Source organism: Anas acuta, chromosome 12 (assembly GCF_963932015.1).
Source record: "Anas acuta chromosome 12, bAnaAcu1.1, whole genome shotgun sequence".
In the NCBI taxonomy this organism is placed as follows: Eukaryota; Metazoa; Chordata; class Aves; order Anseriformes; family Anatidae; genus Anas; species Anas acuta.
Window position 1 is genome coordinate 16,498,460 of NC_088990.1, and position 12,250 is coordinate 16,510,709.

At 38.2% G+C, this 12,250-nt stretch overlaps 1 protein-coding gene across 8 annotated transcripts in view; it reads right to left on the reverse strand.

The window, feature by feature from the left end:
• Positions 1-12,250, reverse strand: part of ENTREP2 (endosomal transmembrane epsin interactor 2) — a 136,232-nt gene that overhangs the window by 8,729 nt on the left and 115,253 nt on the right. For 7 of the 8 annotated variants that reach the window (XM_068696035.1, XM_068696036.1, XM_068696034.1 and 4 more), the window contains 4 exons: positions 8,200-8,360; positions 7,443-7,581; positions 3,636-3,711; positions 462-1,055 (listed from right to left, as the gene is read on the reverse strand). In XM_068696035.1, the coding sequence (XP_068552136.1) occupies positions 462-1,055; positions 3,636-3,711; positions 7,443-7,581; positions 8,200-8,360 (970 nt within the window). The remainder of the gene's footprint in view (positions 1-461; positions 1,056-3,635; positions 3,712-7,442; positions 7,582-8,199; positions 8,361-12,250) is intronic. The other variant, XM_068696030.1, reaches the window with a different exon arrangement.

The window sequence follows — 12,250 nt, forward strand, 5'->3', positions numbered from 1 at the left end:
TGTCACTGTACAGTCCAATACAGTTACATTGTGACTGCCTCTGAAATGAACCAGTCCTGTCAATGTCAGTGTCACCTTCAGGAAACACAACCTGCTGTATTATAAGCATGACAGCTCAATTAATCATTTCCCACATAGAACCCAGCTATTGTTCAACCTTGTAGTTCAGTTTCTCAATATAACAGTAAAAGAGGAGTGGAAGCATCTACTCAGGGGATGGTTTTCTGATCAGCGCAGAAAGGCTGGTACAATTCAGAAAATCCAAAGTTAATTTCACTGTCATTTTTACCACTTTCACTTAAAAAAAAAAAATTAGATCTAGAAGATGTGCACGGAATTAAGTCTTCACATGTCAGTCAACCCTCACTGAAAAGTTTCACGATGTACGGCAGCACCAAATGCATAAAGCCAACATCACTCATTAGGTCCAAGCTCCGTCATCCTTGTTACACTACACCTACCTTCTGCATAAGACGAACACGACACAGGATCGCTCAATGATCGGACTATATTTGAATTTCGGCATTTTGTCCCATGGTGCTGCTGGACAGTACTCTCGGGGCTGCTCACATATGATGCAGTATTTGGAGGTCCAAAACAGGGAGCAGTCTGGGAAGGGACAGCGGGCTGGCTAGAGACCATACAGCAGATCTTCTTTTCTTTCAAATGTGCTGTGACATTGCTTTCTTGAGCAGAACTCTGCAATTCTCTTTCTGAGGGGCTGAAATTCACTGAGGAACAGTCTGAGGATCTGCCGTGAGCACAGTTCTCATTTTCCTGTCCTTGTGACTTGTCTGTAGATGCTCTGCTGTGCAAACTGTCATCCTCATCAGGAAAACCCTCTGAGCAAGTTCTGTGGGACCTGCAGCGGATGCTGTAATCCAGACTGCTGCAGCTCTGGCCTGTAGCCCCTTTGCGGCTCGTACAGCAGGGAGAAAAATCTGCCGAACGGAGAGACCCCTGAACTTCCAGCGAACAAAGATCTTCGGAGGAGCAGCTGTGGTCTGGGACATCGGCAGCCTCAGAGACCATCAACGAGGTACTCTCACCAGAAACTGCAAAACAAGAGACCCAGAGAAAAAGGAAGACTTCTTGCACCACCACCACCCTGCACTTGAATATACTGATTTACATTTGGGAATTGTCACGTAGATCAATAATTATTCCAAACCTTTCAGGTGACAGAATGCCAAAGCAGTAACATAATTTACTTGTTTTTAGTGTCTTTCAGCAAAGGTAATTTGTGTTGTCAACCACTTCCATCAGCTAACAAGCATTTTTGAGCACTGAAGCCGAAGTTCCATCTGAAACTCCATTTGGCTAGCAGCAGATCTGCCACTGCTGGTTTCTCTGGTTAACAGCGAGAGATTGCATGTGGTGGTAGGCAAAGTAATGCTTTACAGAAATGCTGGAAAAACAAGGCTCTGATCGCTTCCAAACCTATCACTACTTTAAGTATGAGCTTTCTAGCCAGGCATAACTTCCTTCAAACGTATATTTAAGATCTATACAAATGAGAACTCTTCACATCACATCTCTGGCACACAACCTAAGAAATCAGACATTCACGTTTCAGATACAAGCTAAACATTCTGTGCAGGGCCACATCATCTTGGAAGCCCTCTGTACTACAAACTGACGTCGTTAACACCTCCTCTGCCACGTGTTCATACAGACGTTATGGATGAAAGTGACTCCATGTACGAAAATAAGTATTTGGCTCTGCATTATTCCCAAATTTGTGACAGAAATTAAGGAAATTGAACTAGATCACGTCACCTCCCAGTCTCCAGTAATATAAGCAACCTTTTTCCCAGATCTGACTGAAATTCCTGAGAAGGCCCTACATCCAAAATCAAAATACTTACAAAATATAAATCACATTATTCTATTCAGCTCAGCATCCTCTGATACCCTCTTCTGCATAACAGCTGTCACTAACCATACTGATGAGACAAATGTATTTTAATTTTTGTGTTCACAGGAACAGAAGAATAGGATCTCGCAGCGAATAAGGGAATGCTCATAAGCACCCCCAAATTTTGGTGTCTAGGAAGCAGAAAGCTTTTCACAATAGGCAGAAATTAACTATCAACATGAAAAACAAGTATTTACGAAATTAGATTTTATGAAAGACATTTTTTCCTTACATAAAATAGATCAAGCCAACTATTTTCTTTTGGGGTTCCTAGGCAATAGATTTGTAATACTTCCAACACAATTACAAGATTGCCAAAAAGGTCATTATAATCACTTATGGAAATACATCTGTGCAGCTACACTATGTTAAAAATGCTTAACATGCACTGCTCAAACTGCAGTACTTTATTGGACCATTTATATATGTGATGGGTCCCCAAACATTTTTTACCTAATGAGACGACTCTTTTCAACATACTCTTTTAACTGAGGCTTTGAAACACCTATGAAGTTATCTGGGTAACTGGATAAAGGAAAGTATCAAGTTTATGCCTGTCTTCAGAGCAGAGATCTTCACTGTCTTAACTCTGGTTTGGTTGGATCTAACTGATAGCTAGACTGGGGTTGTTTGTACCATTTTCAACCTCAAGGGCCTTACACTGTACTTCCACCACTCAAGGGCCTTACACGGTACTTACAGCTTCATACTGTGCTACTCTTCCATGGGCATTTTTTTTTCCCCGAGTACTACACAAAGCAGGAGAAGGGGTTTGACAGATGTGAAGTCCAAACGTACTTTTGAATTTTAGTACCTAGCTGTGCATTAGTCCTTGTTAATAGCAGAAATTAAAGGCCAGTCACCTTCAGTTATCATACTCCACTGCAGTTGTCAAACATCAGCTTGTCTGTTTGAATATTTAGCAGTAGTTAAAGGTGACAGCTGATGGCTCTGGAAACTGAAGTCCTTCAATTACATGCAGAACAGACACTATGTTTAAGATCAGATTCTCCTTGCCAGGCTGCTCCTCTCTGCCTATAAGTGTACTAACTGAGAACACCTATCAGTCTGTTCATCATATGAAATTATATGAAAAGTATTTATTGGAAGCTTTACTACAGTAATTATTTAATGCAAACTACCCAGCATCACTCAATCCACATAGCTGAAACAACTGCGTTTAAGAGGGCCCTCCACAGCAACAGACACGTTAAGGAGGCCTCTCTTAGTAACTTTTTAACTTAAAATAACATGCTCTGAGCTTTTTACTCATTCACATCTGTGCTTCAGGAAGCACATTTCTTGTCTGGGCTGCTGGAAGCCATGCAGGGTAACTACAGCATGCAGAGGGGACACGTGCACTATCATACAGGCGCTCATGTTTGCTGACAATGAGAAACAAACTGCCTGTTATACGCAGAACTCTTCAAAGAGAAATGACAGTTGTCGTAGCTGCCTCAAAGGGCTTTAATCACAATGAGTACGCTTCCAGGGGAGCTACAGAGCATGCTTTGTTAAACAGAACTCCCTTCTCAATTCCTCTGTGCTTCCAGCCACATCTTTTATGGCTGCAAAAAGGTTCTTGCCATGAACAATTTGGAAGCAAATCCTTCTTTCTACATTGGCAAAGGCAAAAAAAAGAAGTAAAAGCCCACTCAAAAATCCTACACAAAAATATCTCAGCCAAGTAGACGGCAATAACACTATGATCAATCACCTTGCGTGCTGAAGCCCGGGGTCATGTTCCTCTCACCCAAGCTTGATTCAGATACTTGCTGATCAGTACCAGTGACCTAAATGAAAATTGTTTAACAAAACAGTACATTAGTCGGCAGTTTACCAAAACAAAGCATAGCACTGATGATCTGAACAATACAGAGCTGGCAACATGAAATAACTATCTGCTGCTATTCAGTCTGAAACCTAATTGTAATATCTTACAATGTTTTTGGGTCTGGAAAAATGCAGTGCAAAGCAACGTGCTTAAAGCACTTGTTAGTTTGTTTTTTCTAGAATCAACAAGCTAAATTCATCTTGAATACATTGCAGCTGGGGCTGCATGGTCACATTACAAAACCTGCATGTCTGCAGTGCTTCAAACTTATTAAAAACAGCCTCTTCCAATACTCTGTATTTTTTGTATTATGTTTCACATTGTATCACCCTAAAAAGGACGGAGAACAAAAAATAACCACAAAAACAATCATAAGAACCGTATTTTCCTCTGTGTATTTGCCTAGATGTTAATACCTGCTGTATTTCTAAGCCCTGTAAGAGCACCGCCCGACTGAGGGGCAGGGTGTTCTTCACCCTGTCAGAGATCGCTGAAGGGAGATGACGCTAGTGACTTTTTTCTGAAAGAGTAGATCGAAGTGGGTAAATTTCCTCCACTTTTGAAAATCGTAACAACAAAATACAAAATCAGTCCCACTGGAAAGACTTCATACATAAACAACTGAAATTTGGAAATTTTTCTTTCTACTGATTTTAATAGACTTTGTGTCGAACCTTTTTGCCAGCCTCATTAAATTTTCAGCAGTTCTTTGGGATTATGATTACTGTATGTATATTTAATAAAAAGGCTCCAATAAACACCTCATAAGAATACATGTGAAAAATATAGAAAGACAGGTCAAAGGGAATAAGATGGATACTATCCTTAGTAGGAAGAATCAAATCTGCTCCTGTAGGGCCACAATTAACTAGTAAAAGCTCATTACAGTTGGTGACAGACTTTAGAAATAACCATCATTCACCTCTTTGAAAACCTTTTTGTCAAGAGATTAATTTGTATCTGGCCTTCTAAAAAATTGAATGTGACACTATTACTCTGAACTTATTAAGAAAAGAGCTTTCAATGCATATGCCTGTGTAGATTAATGCATGCATATATACATATAGCTTACTGCACCTACTCATTTCTAAAACATATCTATCCGTAGCTTACTCTCACCAAGTGATCAAAAAATATTTTTCAGACACAATTTTAAGAAGTGATTCTAAGCCTAAGGGTTTGGGAATATAACCCCCCAAAATAAAAAAGAACCAGAAACATTTTAACTCAGCAATACATGAAAAGGGGATTGGAAACCAAACAAAAGGCAAAAGCAGTCATATTTTTAGAAATATGCTTGAAAAAGAGATTTTTTTTTTCTTTGAAGAAAACTATCATATCTGTGGTAAGAAAAAGATCAGTGATGTCACTGTAAGTTGCAGATGACTCTTGGGAACTCACTGTGGAAGTGCTTACTCTTCTGCTTCAATCTAGCACAACACATTCATGACTTTAGTACATGTTTTATTCACTACATCAGCGTTTTAGAAATATTCTACTGCTTATGCTGAAATAATAGCCTTCATCAGCTAGGAGATACATATTTTCTAACCTGAACACCTACTACCAAACTGCAAAAAGGTTACTTTTGCAAATGGAAATTGTAGTTTTATTTTCAAACAGGTAATGCAAGAACAACTTTATGGAAGCAAGTATAAGCTTGTAAAAAGGATGTAAAGTTTTGTCCAAAGCAGGAAGTGTCCTCGAGTGCTTTTTGTTGCTGGAGAAAGTTGGATCAGAAAATAAAATGATTATTTTCTCTAACTAGACTTCTGAAGAAATAATGTTTTAAAAGCTGTTTGCTGTTTGTGTATTAAAAACTAAAGGTTCTACTAAAATTCATGTCGTTTCACAAATTCTTAACCATGACAAAAGAATATCTGCTGAATACTTGCGCTGAAATGTTTATTGGCCTTGTACATTCTGCCAGTCACCTGGCAGATGTAGTAGCATCGTCTAGTACCTATAAAATGGTCTAGTGCCTATAAAATCAGTTACATGCAAGGTTGAGGTTTTGGCAAGTCTCCACTACTGAAGAGGAGCCATCTGAGCTTCAATCTAGTAAATCCAAAATAATTTCTGAATGTATTTTATATGCATTTGTGATTGATTAATCTTCTTGCCTGGGGGGAGGGGGGAAGGAGAATTATAGTTTTAATTGTAGGAGATAACAGTGACAAGATTTAGTTAGATCAGTCATGTAACAGTTGGCATGGGGGTTTACACAGCTTCCTGCACTGCCTTGTGTAACAAACCTTACTGATTTGTACATTCTTCAACATAAAGGCTGGCAAACAGTCACCAAGTTATCAATAGAAAAAGGTAAGAAAAAACATGCTTTCAACAAGTCTGAACAGACTACAAGTCAGTAAAACAAAGTAGTCACTGGTATAATTCACCCAGATATGCTTGTTCTTTTCTACACCCTAGTCAATAACTCCTATGGAAAATAGTGTGGAAAACTTTTTTTCCATGGTCATAAAACCAGAATTCCTAATCAGTACCGATGACAACAGCAATTTTTGTTTAGATGCAACCAGTTAAATTAGCGCTGACATTTGTTGTGTATGAAATGCATGAATACTGAATCTAATTTGATACAATTTAATAAAACTCTAAGGAGCTCAATCCATCTAAAACCAAACACAATCTATTGCTTGATGCTCAGTAAGAGATTAATAATTACTGTCACATAATGGTTCCCAGAAGCACTTCTGTAGCTAAAGCTCTGCCGTGATTTCCATTGCAAAGTGAGGGCTTCAGTTCACACTGTCCTGTGGCTTGATGTGTATTACATGGGAACGTCTGCACCACATAAGACTTTAGGATTCCATTTGTTCCCTATTAAAGACCTAAAACTGTCTTGGACTTTGTCTTGATTCCTCCATTTACAGACTGATTGTGACACTGACTGCAAAAAATAGGCTAGGGCTTTTGCCATGAAAAGCAGCGTACAAAGTTGCTGTGTAGGCTTTAGCACTGCCTATATGCTTCACTTCTGATATGGAGCACCTGTTCTTATTTTGCTCCTGCAAGCCCTCCTCATCAGCAGCTATCAGGCAGACGGAAACTTGCTATGCAATTACCACCACTTAGTAATTTAAAATCACCACTCCTTTTCGCTATCTGAGAAATGCTTCTGGAACCCACCTGTCTGAGATGGACATGCAAGGTACTGACTCTGACCCCAGATACTGAAGTTTAGCAGTTAATACATCTATAAATTAAAGCTCATGGTCTCCTTGAAAGAGCATGACTTTGCCACTTTAAATTATGTCTTGTTAAATTATATTTTTGTTATATGCTAGGTGCTGTTATGCTGTTGGATACTGATGTACACGCAAAGCATAATCCCAATTACAAAAGCACCCAAATTGATTTTATGCTTAACAATAAACAGACCTTCTAAACCTTATTTAGTACTACATAAAAATATCTTATCACAGATAAGATCAATCTTCCCCTCCCCCCCAACAATGTATAATTCATATTACTTTTGTCTTTAAAAAAAAAAAAAAAAAAAAAGATATTAATTACTGAAAAAAACCAACTCCTTCAGGGCTTGCAGGTTCCTCTGACTCAAAGTACAATTAACTCCTAAATTATTTTAGATCATTAAAATAATCTGAAAGTGTTTCATATAATGAACATTTGGAGACTATGTAAAGAATTTCCTTTGGCTTTCCTTACCTGACTAGCAGGTGTCTCTCCAATCACTGCCTCATAAGGAGGGGGCAGCTCAGTTGGATACAGTATTCCTGGGCTGTTAATGGTGACTTCATATAAAGCACTGAACGGGGAATGAGGAAAGTCCAAATGGAGTCCTCTACTTAAAAACACAAACAAGGCAAATTAACTCTTAGGAAATTAAATTAGATTTATTTATTTATTTGGCAGACTATTATCTATGCCACAGTGATGTAGAGCTTGCTTTGTATCAAAAGCAAATACACTACAAAGAAATTCATTCAGGAAACGCAGAGCGCCAAAATGAATCCCTCATTCATAGTATAGCTTTAAAAAAACGCATTTCATTTTGGATACCAGCCATCTGTACTAGCCCATTTCAATCACTCATGTCCTTCACTACTCCACAACAACGCACATATACACCAATCATTCCCTTAGAAAATAAAATCTCACATTCAACTTCAAGTGCACAATGTTAGCCATAAAAGGATTATCTATACGCTCAGTTCTGCTTTAAGTTCAGGTATTGTTATCCTTGCCTTTAGTTAAGTTCAATCACTTCTCTATCACAGCAGTGCTTTAACATAAATATTTCTGCATGAGTCCTAACAAGTGTGCAGAACAGATATGTAATCTCCCTGGAAAAGAAGCACCTAACGTAAGCAGAAGACATTATTTCGCTTCGTATTCTTTGAAAGAGTTTCACGGTCTGTAGCTCAGAGCAATGCAGTAACTAACAACAGGGAAGAAGAATCACCTCTGTGCCTCCACCACAGGTGTGCAGGTGTACTCCGGGGGGTAGTAGGGTGGAGGTGGTATTGGTGGTATGAACTCATCGAAATCCAAGGTTTGATGCAGGATAGTCCCGTGCGGAGTCATGCAGTCCGGATTGGCAGAATGTGGCCGCTGTGGCAGAAACTGAAAATGAATAGGTCAAATTCCTTCAGATGGTAGAAACAAAACTATCACTGATAACATGAATGGTAACAAAGGTCAGTTTTAGCAACTCTGATCAATACATGATTTTATGAATACCCATACGGAAATGGAAGAGACACTTCTGGAAGCATAAGAACATGTGAGATCAGCAAGGAGTGAGAATTAAATTGCTAAAATATAAAACAATGTTTTACTGAAGGCAGAGGAATCTGTGCCTCAAAGCACGTACCCTTAGGGCGGAGAACAGGCATTTCAAAATAAACAGCATTTCAAGAAACAATTCTACCTCACGATACAATTTTATTACACCACTACATAATCACCCACACTTTAATAATTGAGTAACAATAGATACAATAACTAAAATAACAAAATACTTGCATGTTTTTGATTCCAATTTGAAATGCCTTGTGCTTAAAACAAAACTAAACAACCCCCAAATAAAACAAACGAGAAATCAGTTGCCATATGGTCATTACATTTTGACTAAGGATACTATATTTTTCGATTACATAACAACAAAAAAAGCACCATTTAAAATTATTCTTAATAAACATTTATCATTTGGTGATACAGATAGAACACATGTATACATTGTATAAAGGTTTTAAATACTGGTATGAATGTAAGATAGATATTTATTCCATAACATCTCACATCCAAAAAGAAAATAACATCTCACAACCAAAAAGAAAATAACCACAATAAATAATAAAAATAATAATTCTGCAAAGCACTGCCAATATTTGTGTCAAGAACCTAATCAACTTCTAGCACAGCAGTGATATCAAGAAGCCATTCTGATACTTTTGGTGTCAGGTAAAAAGCCTTCTAAACAAAGGCTTAAACTGCTTCAGGGTTAAATATGGACATTCTGCAGCTCACAGGGAATCCAGATGCCTCGGCCTAGCTTTATATAGATCCCACAAAAGAAAGGGAATCAACAGACGATCCAAAAGGACTGAATTCTTCCTTCTTCAGCAAGCTTCTGCTGGCACACCACTTTTTTGGATCTTTAGGTAAGCTGCTCTTTAGCTCTTGCCATTTATAACAAGTGAGCTAAGCAAATTTACTGAAGGTACATTTCTCTTTTACACTGGAATAAGGGGAGATGTGTGTGCTATTGTCTTGTTATATCATTACTATTTTTAAAAAACATAATAAAGACTGAAAAAGCAATTAAAAACATGAAAACATTTATACTTGGGAGATCCAGTAAATAGAAAGTAACTGGCTTTCATTTTCCTTGTCAGTTTTATATTTTTCACCGTTGCAGAAAAACGTGCCTTGGCACAGTTATTCTGACTTCAGATCACTGAGCAAGTGTTGTTGGTCTTTGGTATTTAGAAGGTTGAGTTACATCTTAATTCTACCCAATACGCTACATATGTTGCATTAAACTTTCACTTTTGAAGCAACACAAGGTAGGGCCAGGGAGGACTGATTTCAGCTGTTTGGGAAATGAACCAGTAGTTGCTTACTAGCTGTATCTCTATAGATATTTAATCAATTATTAAATAAAGAACCTTCACTTTGGAATACTTTATTTTATGTCCTATAACCAATGACTTTCAGACATTTTTTCACATCTACTAATGGTACAGGAATAAGAGGTTTAATCCTCATTACATACAATGTCTGATGCTGTTACCTTGAGTACAATGAGGCATTTCTACAGGTTTCTCTTAGAGAATACAGCACCTAAGACATCGAGATTTAGAGTTTATTGATATGGTTTAGCGGAGGACTTGTTAGTGTTAGGTCAGAGGTTGGACTAGGCTATCTTGGAGGTCTCTTCCAACCTAGGTGATTCTGTGATTGCATTAACTACTGTTAACTGCTAAACAGCAAGCCTTTGCCTGAAGTGATACATACAGTCATCAGTCCATTATCTTCCCAAACACATTGAAGAATCTTTTAGAAAAATAAAAAGCAACTAAAGGTAAAGATGATATCAATCTAGTGCCAGTGGTAAAAAAAAAAAAAAAAAAAAAAAGCCTCTTTCAGAAATTAAACCAGACTTAACTAAATGACCTTAATCTGTAGAAAAAAATATCATAATGGAAGCATATCTGTGCATTCAGCTCACATTTTGTACCCTAGTTGATTCCAACAGACTCTGGACAATTCTCTTTTCCCTAGAAGAGGTGATAATTTGGGTCATCTTTACGGCCTTGACACCGAGCACTTCTCTTCTACAACTTTACGTTCCTCCAGGCTATTTAGACATACTGCCAGAGAACCCAGCAGTTGGTTTCCTCCTCAAGAAGAGGTAGCTCACCCTCTCCAGTTCTCAAGTTTCCCAGAGCTTGTTTCATTCGGACATATATAATGGGCAATAGTCTTAACGCTTTTCAGAACAAGGCAATTAACAGAGAGCAATTCTACAGTGAATGAAGCATCAGCATATATTTTGTGGGATGTAAGCAACAGAAGGGAAAGGTTTTGCACAGGAGAGAGTAGGCTGTGATTCAAGAAGGAACAGACCTAATGTATAGATGCAGCTCAGCTTAACAGCAGAATCATTTGCATCCCTTTCAAGAAGCTTTACTGTGAATACAAGTCATGGCAATGAACTGTGTGACCGATGCTGAAAATGAGTAGCAAAATGGACATGAAAGAAACACATATTTAGAGGGGTGTTTATAAATGACAGTTTACCTGTGTGATATCATCCTGACGGAAGGCACAGAAATTAAATTGAAAGAGGCTGTAAGAGGGAGACTAGCAGAAAATAGAACAACTGCAAATATAAGGGATTATCAGAAAGGACATCCTTGAGAAAACAGCGGGAAAGCTATTAAGCAGGAATTAAATGATACGTTACTCCATACTTCCCTATCTCCTCTTCTCTACCAGCCTACAAAAGTTTATTCTTCCCACAATAAAATGTATTTTAAAAATCTTGAAGAGACAGTCTCAAATGTTGAAGGCTGGCAGGAACCCAGCAAAGACGCAAAGCTGAGTCTCCAAGGGAGACAACTAGAAAAAGGAACAGCAAGAAAATGCAAGCAGCAGACAGACCTGGACTAGGTGGAGGAACACTGACAAACACTTGCAAGGAAACGCACTTTTCTTTGTATTACAAAGCAGTTGTTAGTGAGTAATCAGTCTCAAAATAGTTGATGGCAATTGAATAGCAATAAGAACTGTGAAACCAAAAATTGGTATGACCTGCTTGGTCACAAGTACAGACAAGGTCAAGCTACATTCAAGTGTCATTTCAAAAAACTATAGCTCACACTAAGAAACAACTCAGCGTGTCTCCTAGACAGGCTTTTGGGGTTAAACCAGTGATGACTGCAGAAGCAATGAATAGAAAATTGTCACAGACAAGGACAAACAGTAAACAGCACCACTGTTAAATACAGGAAATAGTCAACACTGTTAAAAACTATGCATCACTTACAGTTATTAATAGCTACTGTGAATACATTTACTAGGCATAACTTGGTAACCCTGTCTCTGGAAATCCCAAATGCTCGGCCATTTTTCTTGACCACCTGCAGCTGCTGGGAACTTTCAGAAATCCAACAGACAATGAAACACAGATCTAGAATTCATGCTGTTCTTTTAGGAAATAGTTTGTGTTATGTTTGAAGTTTGGCAGTCAAAATATTACATACATGCAGGTTTTTTCCCCATCCTCGGACTAAAGATGGCCTTGCTTTTGTGTATGCAATACGTCTGATACATAATAGATATAGAAAGCAGCACAGTCCACACACTGCATGTAGAAATGTGTATGTTGAATTGGACATGCCTAACTTTGATAGAGAAGGCTCTCTCATTCCAACAGCCCTCATTTCATACTGAGGACAACTTCATTTGTTACTTGGTTTGCAGTTGTGAGGGGAGACAAAAACACG